Below are 14,001 nucleotides of genomic sequence, written 5' to 3'. Positions count from 1 at the left end.
AAAAGATTGGCGATGGATTGGTTTATTTGTTCGATCGTTTATGATATTGTTGCAAATAGGTTCTATAATTAATTTTTGATTTTTGCTTTTAGATTTATATTTTACTGAAAGAAAAAACAAGCAACCAAGAGAGGGCGCTGTTTTTGTTCAGGGAAAAGAAATAATTTTGAATTTCGGGGAGGTGATTTGTTTTTCTTATTCCTCCGACACTGTGTTTTATATTATATTTTGAATTATAACGCTCGGCTTTACGTTTCTTTGACTCTTTCCGATATTTTGACAAACATTTATAAGAAAATCAAAATCATAAGTGCCCGCAAGACCGCATTTGTTTAAAACCGGGCATATAAAATCATATTAGGATAAAAATGATGTCGATCGAGGATGCTATTTTAATATTCTTGATTGTGAGTCCTAGATCTGCGACGGATACCTACATGTGAGAAAAAAGTTAACCGAGCCGTCATCGTTTTTTAAGGATTATGATTTAAATAAATTTAAGTATGTGGCTTTATGTTTCACAATAACTATGGTATTGAAACAGGAACTTAAGGTGTAATGTGTGGTTATCGAGGTTAAAGGCAACTAAACCCAAACCAAAAAAAAATTAACGAGATCCGAACACATATTTATTAGATGTACGGCAAAGTGGATAAATTATTAACATAAGAAAATGTAAGCTAACCATATTGAATGTGGTTTTGATCCACGGTCCGAACCATGGAGACTTCCCTGGTTCGAACCGTGGATTTGATCGTCAAAAAACGTTAAGAGGCAACCGTGTTTTATTGTTGACAGATGACAGTTGACGTGGCTAATGTTTATTGTTTATTTGAGCTGTCATTTATATTTGTAGTTAACGGCATAGTTTTTGAATCTTAGTTTAGTGTTTAAATTTAAATTCTGAATCTTGTAACATTTTAAAACGATATTAATAATATGCGTAACCTATCATCAAGATAATAAATAATGCAGAGGCAACGACTATCTCGTGAACTTGCGAAAATGGAGATTTCTCCTCCACAAGGGATTTGTGTATTTCCAAAAAGTGAGAAGTTCGACATTTTAGAAGCAAAAATCACCGGACCTGAAGAAACGCCATATCAAAATGGTGTTTTCAATCTAGAAATTATTGTCCCAGAAAGGTATCCATTTGCTCCCCCATCTATAAAATTTGTAACTAAAATATATCATCCAAATATTGACGATAATGGACGTATTTGCTTGGACCTAATAAAAATGCCCCCTGCTGGTAATTGGAAACCGACTATAGGACTTGAGGGCTTACTGATTGCTATCCGGATGCTTTTAGAAACGCCTAATCCTGACGATCCTTTAATGGCAGATATTGCAGAAGAATTTAAAAATTATAATAAAGATTTTGTTAGAAAAGCAAAAATGTTTACTGAGAAGCATGCACAACAATAATGTACAAATAAAATTCACATATTTATTTTTCTATAAAACTAATGTATTATATGTATGTCAATACAATTAATGTATTCGACTATTTGTATTTTATTTTTTATAGACTATTTACTACGTCAAATCAATTTACAAATGTAGGTATTACTTAAAATTGGTAGCTATGCCATGTCAAATAAAAACATGTTTTTTTTTGTATGTTATTTTATTTGAACCATTAACATCCATTGAACAAATTCATTAAAATTTGTAATTGAAATAGAAAGTAGGTTAAACTTTTTATAACATTTTAAGCAAAACAGAAGTTGCTCTAAATTCATATTTAATCAAGGAAACTCATTCAAATTTATAACTTCCTAATTTTATAATTTTTTATTTGGGTTATAGTGTTTCATTAATGCCGTTGAAATTATTAAATTACAAAAAGTTGACAATCTTATTTCATGCTACAATTCTATTTTATGAGTAGAGATACTGAAATAATCATTAAGAATATGAACTTCAATTATCGAAAAAACAATCACTCGTGAAATAAGAGTATATTATTTGAAATGTTTGGAAATCAAAAAATTATGCTAAAATGAATAGTAGAAACCAGTGGAGTAGAATTTTGAGGGGACAAGCTATATGCCTCTGGTAATAACATCAAACTATCTTTTACCACAGTTTAATGTTTCATAAAGTATCTAAGCTTTCTGTCAAATACGATAAAGAAATATTAAATAGTATAAAATAATTTAAAAAACTGAAATAAAATAGTATGTATCTCAGTAAGGATCTCATTTGAACTAAACCAAGGATTATCCAGTTGGCATATGTCCAATTATTAATGAAACACCCTATATTGATTTTCAGTATGCTAATAACTGTAATGCCCAAGTTTATTGAGTAAGTAATAGTCCTTTAATTTAATTTACAGACAGTAACGCATATATTAAATTTAATTTAACTATTATATTCAATATATACTTCCAAAATATAAAATTTTTATCACTACACATGAACAAGTGATATTTCTGTATTAATAGTTTCCTCAGTAAATTATTCTCTACTTTGAGGCCCTTCGATTTGAGTCTACATTCTCCGCTTTATCATTCTTTATATGTAAACTTCTTCTGTTACCTTCATCATTGAGTGTTTTCTGGCGTGACTTACTACCGCTTTCCTCATCTTCTTCACATTCTTCAGCAAAACTGCTTCGAACTGCTTCTGCAAAAGCCTCTGGATACTGAGTTGACAATTTCGATTTTATCGCTCTAATTTTCTTAAATATATAATCCAAATCCTTTTTTGTTTCTAACAATAACTGTATGTGTTTTTTGAATTCTGGTCCCACAGTTTTCAAACGTGACGCGCTGAGAGCATTGCAATTGGTTAACATTTCGTTAGTTTTTTCGAACCTCTGCAACCTTAAAAAATCAATAGAGGATGTGACAAAGATTTTATTAGGTGCTTACATTTGCTTTTGAGCTCTTATCATTGCTTCAACATCCTGCTGGTCAACTATTCCAGCCAGGCCCTGAATAAATACTTCTGGTGCCGTGTAATTTTGAAAACATTCTATGCTAAAATCACTTTCGGGAGTTCCTTTGCTGTCATCCATAAAGTCGGATGAAATTATTTTTTTATCAAGATAAAACGCGGTAGTAGAATAATTTTAGATCGCTTTATTTTTGTAAATATTTACTAAATAACATAAATCATAACATATCTAGGTTAGAAAAATTTCTTCTTCCTACTTCGTCTTCTTCTTCATTTCCTTTCCTTCATTTAAAGGCGCGTTTTCGCGATTTTCAGAATTTAAATCACATTTTGCATTTCCTTGGAGAATATTTACAAAAAGGTAATAAGTTGATTAAAAAGAGTTTGATGGGAATTTATTTTAAAATATATATTTATAGATAGATAAATTTATACAGGCAGATATTGAATTAAGAAGTTCTATTCCTAACAGACTTTTTGTGTCTGCAATGCAGTTGACTAGCATAATAAAATCTAACTTATTCCCTCAGAGTCAGTTGAAACTTGAGGGGCTGTACAGGCACATAAGTTGGAGTTATCTTGTAACTGAGTGGTCCATAGTTGTAATCCACTTTATACTTCCTAAAAATCTGAAAAATAATACCTAGGTATAGTTTTTCCGAAGTCAATTGAAGAACTTATAATTTCAAGGTATGTACCAGGCTGGGTCGCTAAGCAGCAACTCGGCATTGAAATATTTGAAAAACTTGTTCCCTTATTTATTTAGCCATACCCATATATAGGTCTGGTCGAACTAAACGTGCAGGTGGTAGAAATGTATACGCTCAGTTGAAGAATACGATTGCGGCCAAAGGAAAACGAGCACAGTTGTATTGGGCTTCTGGGCAATAAATCACAGCAGGCGTCAAGTGGTTCATAAATTGAACAGCAGTGTAGTGCAGTAGTGCGGAATTTGATGTGAATCAGGCAATTTTAACTTATTTTAGGCACCTTCTATCAATCATTCATATTACAATTGCGAAAGGGAGAAATAAGAGGGATATTTTGTTTACTAATATTATCACAACATGGCATTTTGGAGACCTTATTTTGAAACGGAATAAAACAAAATTTGCCATCAATATAATAAAATTGTTTGAGGACATAAATAATTAAAATTTGTTGTTGACTAAATGAACATATAATAGAAATTTTCTACACATTATATACAAATTATTATAATTTTTTACCTTTCGCAGAAAATTTTTTTAGGGACGCCTATGAAACTCATTAAATTTTATTACCAGACGTTTTTTTGCATATTCAACTGACTTCGGAAGGACTATACTTTAAAAGGGAATTACAAATTTTTTGTGGATCTTTACAAAATACAGATCAATTAGCTAATTGACGGGGCAAAAAGTTCTTATATTAATATCACCACTGCTATTAAAACTTACTTTTGCTAATAATATATTTAACTCAGTCTCTGCAAATCTCCTTCCTAGGCAAGACCTCCTCCCATATCCAAAAGGCAACGAAATATAAGGATGAATTTTCTTTTGGTGTGCAGGACACTTGCCATGTTCTGTATTCTTTAACCATCTTTCAGGGACAAATTTTTCAGGTTCTGTGATGTAGTCTTCGCTATTACTAACAACCAGATGAGGGAATATGACGTGAGTCTAATTTTTTTAAAAAGAAATATCAGCATTAGGTACCTTTTACGTTGTTTTGATTAGCGTGTTTTATAAAATCAATGTTATCATGGTAACTTGAACCTTTCATGAAAAATATGTAAATAAAAAAAGACATAAAATATCAATAAATAAAAAATTGGAAGGTATCATTTGCTGGCAAAATCTGTTTGTCAGTTGCAGCTGTTAGTCATCTGAAAATGGCAGCCTTTGCGCAGATAAGTCTTTTTTCTATGTCTTCTAATTTCTTTGGCCGCCTTGTACTATAGCTTAGATGAAGCTTCGAGCTTCAACAGTTAGTCTCTTTGATCTTTATATTTTAACTACTTATTCTATTGGATGTATTTAAAATATTTTTAAATAAATGAATATTTACCCCTTTTGGCACTTTATAACCTGCTAATATTGCATCTGATTGTAAACTTCTCCCATTTCCGATAATTACTGGGTACATTCTAAAAAAAATAAAGACAACTGACTTAAGGAGCTGTTATAGTTGTTCTTTAAATACTGAAAATGATAATTAGGACAGTTAACGTCTTGCTCGTGTTTTGTATTTTACCTTAACGTTTCTTTAATGCAAGCTTTAAGGTAAGGTATACTGTTCTGAGCAACAACATCAACTTTGGAGTCGGGGTTTGGTAGAGCTTTTTGAAGTTCTTCGAATAATTTTTGCTGTTTGTCAGCATTTTGAGAAAGCTGGTAAATGGTAGAGGCAGCAGCTATGGACGTCTGAAAATTTCATAAATTGTTCTTAAACTATATACAAGAAATTCTTTTGAACAAACACAAAGTAGAATACTATTAATTACCTATTTTGTTACTTACCGTATCTACACCAACTAATAATAAATCCAATGCTAAAACAGCTGCCAGTTTTGGATTGCCTGTCTTTTTAAGAATCATCTCTACAATAGATATTTCTTCTTCCCTGACGTTGTCGTAATTTTTTTCCTTCATTTGCTCCATACACTGGTTTATATATTTTAAACATAATCTGCAAAGATCGATTAATAATAAATATGAGAAACTTTTAATTTAAAAGTCATATTTTCAAAAAAACAAATTTTATTTATGACTGAATTATGGTCGCTAACATTTTTAATAATCAAATAATAATAGCCAGTTTTATTAGGAATTATCATTTGATCTATTAATAAAATAACGGAATACTATTCATATTGAAAATCAGCAATTTTTTTTTAAATGTATAAAATGTTTATAACTATAACTTCATAGATTGTAAAAATAATTTAAATAAACAAGAAAATAAACAATACCTCTATAACATCAAAAACTGTGTGTGTGTGTTCCGATTTATATAAGATGTAAAATTGAATAGGGGTCAAAGTTATAAGGAGGCAACCTTTGATTTTTAGGAAAATGTATCAATACATAGTTTATTTTATCAAATTCCGTCGCAAAAACTTTTTTTAACCTTGTTTTACTAATTTTCATATTCTGCCGCTGAACAAACGCTCGCACAGTGATATCAAAAAAATATGATGACTTTAAAATAACACGTAGCTAAGTTATACAAAAGCAATCTGTTTTACTAAATCATTTATCATTGTAACAGTGGAGGCGTACACAAATATTAAAGATTTAAACAAATCGACTATTTATTTAATTTAAAAAACGTACCTATCTATAAAAGGCAAATGAACTGCCTTTATGATGCATTAGAACCCATACTTTTGGTCGTTAAGGGTTAAATTTAGCGTATTTTACATTTTGTGAGTTATATCATAAATATCATAAGCTTAGCATTTTGCTATTAGTCCAAAATAAGAAGTCTTTGTATGTAAAATAGGTGAAGTAATAAATCTCAGATGAGGTAACTAACCAGATTCGACTCATAAAGCGTGAAGCAAAGTATGACACACTTTTATCCTTTCTATTTTACTACTAGTGAAAGTCGGCATTGACATTGAGCTTGCGAAGATCTTGAAAATTACACAATCGGAACAATAAACCTTCGAGGCTTTGAAGCTGCTTCCTCAATGTGTTTATTAAAAAAAATCGATGCTTTAAGATTTTTTTTTCTATACTCTTTCTTTAATATTTCGGAAATTCTTATTAGCTTATTCAAATTAATTAATTAAACTGAAAAATATTAAACTAAATATCACAACTTACGTTCTAAAATCTTCTAATGCGCCAATATATTTCCTGAAAGATTTATTCTTGTAGACCCTCCAAACTGGCATTTTCAGTTCCACTTCAGCGACATTCCAAAAAAAAGTGTTGATAGAGTCTATGATTCGTTGAGATTCCGAATGTTTTGGCAGGTTTGGTTCTAAACAGCCTAGCCTTGTATTTAAGGAAACACGGGCTACAGCTGAAATATTTAGGAATTTTTGTCTGCTAAGTAATTTGAGACTATTTTAACTACCTTAAAAGGCTAAACTTTAATTTAAAAAAGAATACAGATAAGTACATATTTTAACTAATGAAATGTGGAAAACAACTACTTTGCGGACTAAAGTTCCATCTAGCATTAACTTACAGTTGAATTAATTGATACTAATACACATTACACAATTTGTAGGTTATATCTCACACACACTAAAAAAATACAGATAAGCAGTTTAGATGAAGCAAAACAGTACATATGCTTAAAGTTTAAAGGATTTTCATGCATATGTATGTGAATTATATTAATTTGTATCAGGAAGGTATGTACAACACGATAAATTTGAAAATTAGACATTTAAAATGGAAATACACATTTCATTACTTTTTTTTTCGTTTTCTACCCTTGTATAATTTAATTCTTTGGGAGCTTTTTCATTGTATCTGGTATATTTTAAAGCAAAACTCTACGTTTGTCCCAATGTTTTTATCGATAAGTATTTTACAAATGATTGATTATAAATTATTTTATTAAAAGGCAAATCGCAATTGACTCTTTTAGTGTGACGTCACATATTTAGGCAACCCGCAACAATTGTCATAGTTGAAATTGTACAGACCAAATCCGACCCTTGTGTACTATTTACATAGACTATGAAAATGAATAACTTCAAATTAATTTATTTTTACAAGGATTTGGAAGTATTTAAGAACAACCAACACGTGTTTCGTAAAATATATACACTAATGTGCTTAAAACTTACAAAAAACTATATAAAAGGATATTCCTGAATTTAAATAAAGTAAAAATTTAACATTAGCCGTGTTATTCCTAATGCGCATGCTCGGAAAGAATAGCCTCATACGCAGGTGAGCTCTTGATAAGTTATCGCTATCATCATTAGCGTACTTATATTCTCTTGTTTTGTTTAATCTTGTGATTTTCTAGTTCTCTCTAAGGCCCAGTACTTTGAGTCTCGGTTAAGCCTTGGTTAAGTAATCACATGATTAGACTGTAGGTAAATATACAGATTTATTTTATAGTATATTCACACTCTAATCGCCTGATTAGTAAATCAAGTCTTAACCGAGACTCAAAGTACCGAGCCTAAGTATTGTTATTGTTTTTCTTGGTGTTATACTGTGTCAGTGTGTTTATCGAGTGTTTTTTTTTCAAGTGCTTTATTATAGACGTTCTCTATAACCATAACCAAACTTTCCTTGATTGATATCCTGTTGCGAGGCTACTTCGCTTACATGAAATTATCTTTAATGCGCATGCTCAGTAACATTGATGTATAGTTTTAATTTATTAATTACTATAAAAGTCAATATTGTTCTGTAAATTTAAGTATATAAATTCTATTAGTTTATCACTTGGGGTTTTAAACTATTTTAAATATTTTTAATATTGCCAGAATATCGCTGTATTTAAGGCCATGACAAAGAAGTCATTTTTTTTTGCACTTATGTTCAAAGTACCTACATAAGGTAGAAAATCGATCTAGTAAAAATATTGAGAAATTGTTCATGACAATGTGCTCTGTGGGGTTGCCAATAATTTGGCGTATGTGATGTTACTACTAAAAAGGTCTATTGGACTTACGACCTACTCTTTATAAGCCATCTTTCAAACGTCTTTATGGTGTGATATGAGATGATGATGTACAGTGATGTTTCTGTAAGTTACACAGCTTTCCAACACAATTTTTTTAAATTTTTTCTACTTACATTCTAGTGCCCATTTATATATCTCAGAAAGAAAATAGTTAGGTAGCTCATTATTTTCGTCCAACATATTTTCCATTCTAAAAAAAATAATTTGTGTTGAAAATTAAATAGACTTTATTATTTTAATACTAGATGACATAAATATAGGGTGACATCGCCTTAAATGCTGGAATTACAGGAATTAATTCTTCATTGCAAAAAAATTTTCTGAAGACTTATGTTTCGAAATACAGAATGTTAAAGATTTAAAAAAGATGAATACTTTTTCTATTACATGAATGGATTTGAATGAAAAAAGTATACAGTTTATAAACAAATAATGGTTTAATTGGTACAAATTTAGTTCCATATTTTCATTAAGAAGTCAAAAATAGTCAAAATTACTACTACAAATATCATATAATGGTTTTCTGATATCACAAACCAAGACTGGCATTTGACTTTGCAAAGCAGAATGTATTACATAACAGTTCAATATTCTCTTCAGTGGAATATGATTAATTTAAACTTGACCCACTTCGTTATTCTTTTTCTTCATCGGAGAAAATCGAGCAAGAATGTACACAGTTATGTAACAACCCGCCAAGAACCAAAAACTACAATCCGTCGTATTGCAACAGTTACATAAAGCTGAAATAAATTTATTGCAGCTACTAGACTCTGTAATCGATTATATAACAGATATGTGATACTCTTTAACCCAGTTATCTTAGTCCCTTTCTTAAAAATGTTGTGAAAGTAGGGAATTATACGTTTATTTTGCCACGCCCTTTCATTCATTACACCTGTAATTGTTAGTTTTATTTTGTGCAAAGACAATGGATCGTGTCTCAATTTTGACAATTAACCAGAACCACTTTCGTTCTTACACATCGCAACGAAATCGGTTGCATTTTATTCCCCAATTACGCGGATTCAATTATTTCTCGAGGTTTTTTATTTTTTTTTTGTGCGCGAATCGGCGTGTTGTAACATACCCATTAAAAAGTTCAATATTTAATAATATAATTAGTTTTTTTAAATTAACAATAAATATTTTTCCTTGCAAAATAAATGTTCCGTTCGAATTCGCTATACTTTGTTATGATTTTTTTTATTAAGATTTATTGAATTTTCAGTACATTCAACATAGCAAAGATCAATTTTACATCACCAGTTGTATAATATCTACAGGGTGCTCCAAAATAGATGGAGTTTAAGCGTTTTAAATAATCATCTACTTAAATAAGTTCCTAGTAGTCTTTCCAAGTTTTAGAATAATTATCGTTCAAGTCGTTGAGTCATTTTCACGTTGAAACTCGTATTCCAAATTTTCGCTCAACTTTCTAATCAGAACCACTAACCCGTATTCAACCACTTTACGCAGGACCAATAACGAAGTAAGTAACAGTAACTAACAAAGTAGAGACACATACTCAAGAGGATCCAAATTACCCCCCACGAGAAGTAGAAGGCGCGGAGCGAAAATTAATATTTTCAACAAGTTTTCAACAATTTCCACCGAAGTTACTAAGAAGGTCCTTATCGCCCCAAACACCAAAACCACAGCAGACAACAGGCCGATGTTGTCTTGTCAGCAAAGCAGCCGCCGACAATGCGCTGTCGAAATATTAAATTCGCATTAGCTTTGAATTTCGGAAACTGGAAAGTGTTCCGAATATTATAGAGTTCGAATTGAGGAATCGTGAGACAAAACCAAAGTACCACGACTACAAGTCGATGATAAGTTAAAGTCGACTACAACCCAAAGAGGGGTAAGCTCCAGATAGACTAATTGTTCAAAATTAAGGCGAACTTCGCTACAGGACCCATCAAGAACTGTGATGGAACGTCGACCTTACGACCTTGATACTTTGCCATTCATTAATCGTCCACAGATCAATAATCAAATACCCTTATATTATATCCACAAATTTTATCAATTTTTAATAATTAAAATTTTTGTGCGAACATTGCTCCCAGCTTAGACCTTAGTTCTAACGCCCCATTTAACTAGGCCATTGTGTGACCCTGCGTTAAAGCCCTAAGACATGAAATAAGCTCTAGACATTTCCCAAAATTCATAGTTACTCATAGAAGGCCTACACAACCTCCAAGAAGTTTCCCTATTTCAGGTGCTCACCGGAAATCAGAGTTAGACAAGGCAAAGCCTAAAAAAACAGTGATATAAACACTAGAATCTTTAGTTTGTTTTTTATTTTATCACATTACTCAATAGCCAACGAAATTATCTCTAATATACCTGAACCATAGAGAAAATAATAGTAAAAACTGAAACTCATGATCAATTCTTGTTTAAATCCGCGAACAAAATCGAATTGCAAAACTTTACGTATGCGCAAAACGAGTACATAGTATACATTAAAAAGGTATGCAGGGAACTTCTTCCTGAGGTGTGTCGGAATTAAAATTCCTTTTCCTTATAATTATGATCACGTTGTCTATAGGAACCGTTGACGTGCTCGTGCTAAGACTAAAATTATTAAAATTGTAATTGTCATTCTACTGGCAGTGACGGCTTGTAAGATTTAAAGTGGACACATCTTGATAATAAAGTGTGAATCCTTACCATTTTTTAGCGGATAATTTTTATACCTACAAGAGAACCTTCAAGATGACAAAGTTCGCTGGTTTGCGACATGAAAAATGAAATTTGGGGTGCCTAAATTTCAAAAACCCCTAGGGATTTCCATTTCTGACAAAATTAAACTTTCTTTGTAATTACACTTTGTTAAGTTTTAATGTGATGCGAACATAATATTTTTCAAATTTGATTGATAATAAGAAAATTAAAAAAATTACAAAAAAATATAAGAAAGCATAGAAATCATTCACTATAAAAAACCGTGAGTCGCATACTTCGTGTTCAACATAATATGACCACTTTAAATTCATTATTGTTTCATTAGAATTCAGGTACTGAAACGGAAGTTATTATTTTGCAAATTACCAGTCTACCAACTAAACAACTAAACTAACATTGACCTCAGATTTTTGCTCACTTAGGTTCTAGGTAACTGTGTTCAGAATATCTTCGACAATATAGTACAACTACATAAAGTAAAACGAGAAGATATTTGAAACGATTTTAATCAAGTGAAAAATAAACAACCAACTGTTAAGTATCCTGTTTTCATTACTTCAACATCTACGTATACTGAAAGCTTGTAAAAAATAAATAAAAGAAAGACAAAAGAAAGGCTTAGGCCGGTGTCCCATGCATATGAAATCCGATGTACGATATCCGAAAATATTTTAATTCGTACGAATGATAATATTATAATTCACATGCATCCGAAATTAATCTCATATAAATCAAGTATAGAACCATGGAATTTATTACAAGATGAAGGTGAAACATTTTCAAATGACAACCATAGGTATGTATCGTAGAAAATATACGTAGTATTATATTTTCTACATTCGACATTATAATATTACATTTATTTGACTGTAAATATATCAAACAACAATCATAGTATGTTAAAAACTTAAAAAGTGAGGTTAAAAAACATACGATTTCGGATAAAAGTTAAAATTATTTCTACTTTTTCCGACGTCGTATGAATTTTAAAAATTTCGGATGAAAATGAGCGGTAAAAATTTGAATGTATATTAACCAACAGGAACACTTTCGGATCTTCGTATCGTCGGAATTCGGATGCATGGGACACCGGCCTTAGCCGATAAATGTAGAGTAAAGTTATTTTTCTATTTACTCAACAGTGTAGTAAGCCTAAGGCCGCCTGGCGGGACCTACCTACAATCGCGCTTGAAAATAACAACCCTGTATACTCATGTATTGCACTACGTTTTGGACTCGCCAGGCTGTTGACCAGCTTCAGTGAAATTCGGCCTGTAGATTAAACAAAGTCTCGCAAATTACCAAAACATTCAGTGGCGTCGAAATTCTGAGATTTTTAATCTTTGACTCGGGTTGACATACAGGGTATTTTTGACAAAGGTATAATACATTCAGGGACTAATAAAAAAATATTTTTTTCTTTTATACCATGGATCTATCGTCTTTTTCAAAAACCAATGTAATGCGTTGTAATTTAATTTGAAACAAGTTTTGGGAGGTGTTAATAGTTTTTAACAGCTAGCACATGCTAGAGGTCACTATAGTTACAATCTCATTCAATGCAGTGACGTTTTATAACACCTTTTTTTAGGTTAAGTTTTTTACGTGTATTATACCACAATGAAAAATTTACATTTACACAAAAAAACTCCCTTTTCAAAAATTAAGTTTTTTGAGAAAAATGCTTTTGACAGTCCCAAAGTCAACAGTCAACCAGTTCCTACTCCATAAAATACAGAGCTCCTGGAAACCAATTGGCCATATTTCTAGAAAACTCACTTACCTTAGTATAATTTAGCTACCTTAAAAAGTTATGTTGAAAAGGGCATACAAAAAGTTTTTGAAAGGTCGATAACTTTTGAAGCAAGCAAAAACATTATAAATCGGTTCATTTTTCTTAAAAAAAAATTATTTGAAGTAGGAACTATTTGCCTTCCCAGTATATTAAGGAATAGAAGCGGATTGATTTTGGAACATTCAACTGAGTTTTTCTAAAAATCGGTATGAATCCAGTGATTTCAACAAAAGTACCTATCATGTTTATGTAAAATAAAATTATACATTACAATATTAGATAATTTAACCTCAAAAAAAGTGATGTCATATAGTGTCAGTGAAGGCTAAAGCTAGCGACTTCTCGTGGATGGTTGAAAACTAATTATATCGAGCTCTTGTTCCAAGTGTACTATGCTGTTTTTTTAAGATATGGTAAAATGATTTCAATAAACAATTTTTAATGCCCTCTATCTCAAAAACAACAGATGATAGGCCTTTGGTCCATTGAAAAAAATCTTATTTTCTATTAGTTCCTGAATGTGTGGTATCTTTTTCCAAACCACCCTGTAATCGTATGCAAATTCTGTGACTTTACACCTTTATTTATAAGTTAAATGGCCAGCCCAAGTTTCATAAATATACGTCAAACTCAAACTGTAGCTTGCAGATGAAGCAACTGTAGCTACTTACAATGTCTTGACTTCTACAGTATCTCGTAGCCTTTTATTTAAACACATCCTGTACATATTTATTTTCTGTTTCCTCATCAATGGTTAATGCTATACGTGAAAAATGCAATAATAGTACATTGTGTAACGAGTGGGGAAAAGTTACCAGTAGCGCCACGCGGACGCAGTTGACGCACGAGCAAAGCGAGTGCGGAAAGCGCCCAAGTGGCGCTATGGCAACTTTTCCGAACGAGTTGCACATACTATTTTCTATCACAAGTGCGAGTCGTTATGGGACCTATAG

The 14,001-nt window shown here is 31.4% G+C and overlaps 3 protein-coding genes across 4 annotated transcripts in view; 1 reads left to right on the top strand and 2 right to left on the bottom strand.

Annotated features, from left to right (window-relative positions):
• Positions 1-800: 800 nt before the first annotated feature.
• On the top strand, positions 801-1,619 carry LOC108910753 (ubiquitin-conjugating enzyme E2 T-like). The gene has a single exon (XM_018715457.1). It carries the CDS (start codon positions 970-972, stop codon positions 1,426-1,428), a length of 459 nt encoding a protein of 152 aa, XP_018570973.1. The 5' UTR covers positions 801-969; the 3' UTR covers positions 1,429-1,619.
• Positions 1,620-1,675: 56 nt separating this feature from the next.
• Positions 1,676-3,146, bottom strand: LOC108910752 (kxDL motif-containing protein CG10681). Its single transcript, XM_018715456.1, has 2 exons — positions 2,883-3,146; positions 1,676-2,834 (listed from the first exon to the last, which is right to left on the bottom strand). Exons 1-2 carry the CDS (start codon positions 3,026-3,028, stop codon positions 2,474-2,476), a joined length of 507 nt encoding a protein of 168 aa, XP_018570972.1. The 5' UTR covers positions 3,029-3,146; the 3' UTR covers positions 1,676-2,473.
• Positions 3,147-3,301: 155 nt separating this feature from the next.
• Positions 3,302-14,001, bottom strand: part of LOC108910773 (probable cytochrome P450 49a1) — a 21,402-nt gene continuing 10,702 nt past the window's right edge. For both annotated transcript variants that reach the window (XM_018715482.1, XM_018715481.1), the window contains exons 5-11: positions 8,670-8,746; positions 6,723-6,924; positions 5,412-5,580; positions 5,146-5,315; positions 4,960-5,038; positions 4,347-4,571; positions 3,302-3,536 (exon numbers count right to left, since the gene is read on the bottom strand). In XM_018715482.1, the coding sequence (XP_018570998.1) occupies positions 3,426-3,536; positions 4,347-4,571; positions 4,960-5,038; positions 5,146-5,315; positions 5,412-5,580; positions 6,723-6,924; positions 8,670-8,746 (1,033 nt within the window). In that variant the 3' untranslated portion in view covers positions 3,302-3,425. The remainder of the gene's footprint in view (positions 3,537-4,346; positions 4,572-4,959; positions 5,039-5,145; positions 5,316-5,411; positions 5,581-6,722; positions 6,925-8,669; positions 8,747-14,001) is intronic.

Source organism: Anoplophora glabripennis, unplaced genomic scaffold (assembly GCF_000390285.2).
Source record: "Anoplophora glabripennis isolate ALB-LARVAE unplaced genomic scaffold, Agla_2.0 scaffold402, whole genome shotgun sequence".
NCBI lineage: Eukaryota > Metazoa > Arthropoda > Insecta > Coleoptera > Cerambycidae > Anoplophora > Anoplophora glabripennis.
This window is presented reverse-complemented; position numbering and strand designations above follow the sequence as displayed.

What these genes read in the sequence shown, in the direction of transcription:
- LOC108910753 (XM_018715457.1), top strand. Translation starts at nt 970, where the DNA reads ATGCAGAGGCAACGACTATCTCGTGAACTTGCGAAAATGGAGATTTCT.
- LOC108910752 (XM_018715456.1), bottom strand. Translation starts at nt 3,028, where the DNA reads ATGGATGACAGCAAAGGAACTCCCGAAAGTGATTTTAGCATAGAATGT. An exon ending in ATAAGAGCTCAAAAGCAAAT is followed by an intron (nt 2,835 to 2,882) that starts GTAAGCACCTAA and finishes TGATTTTTTAAG; the next exon opens with GTTGCAGAGGTTCGAAAAAA.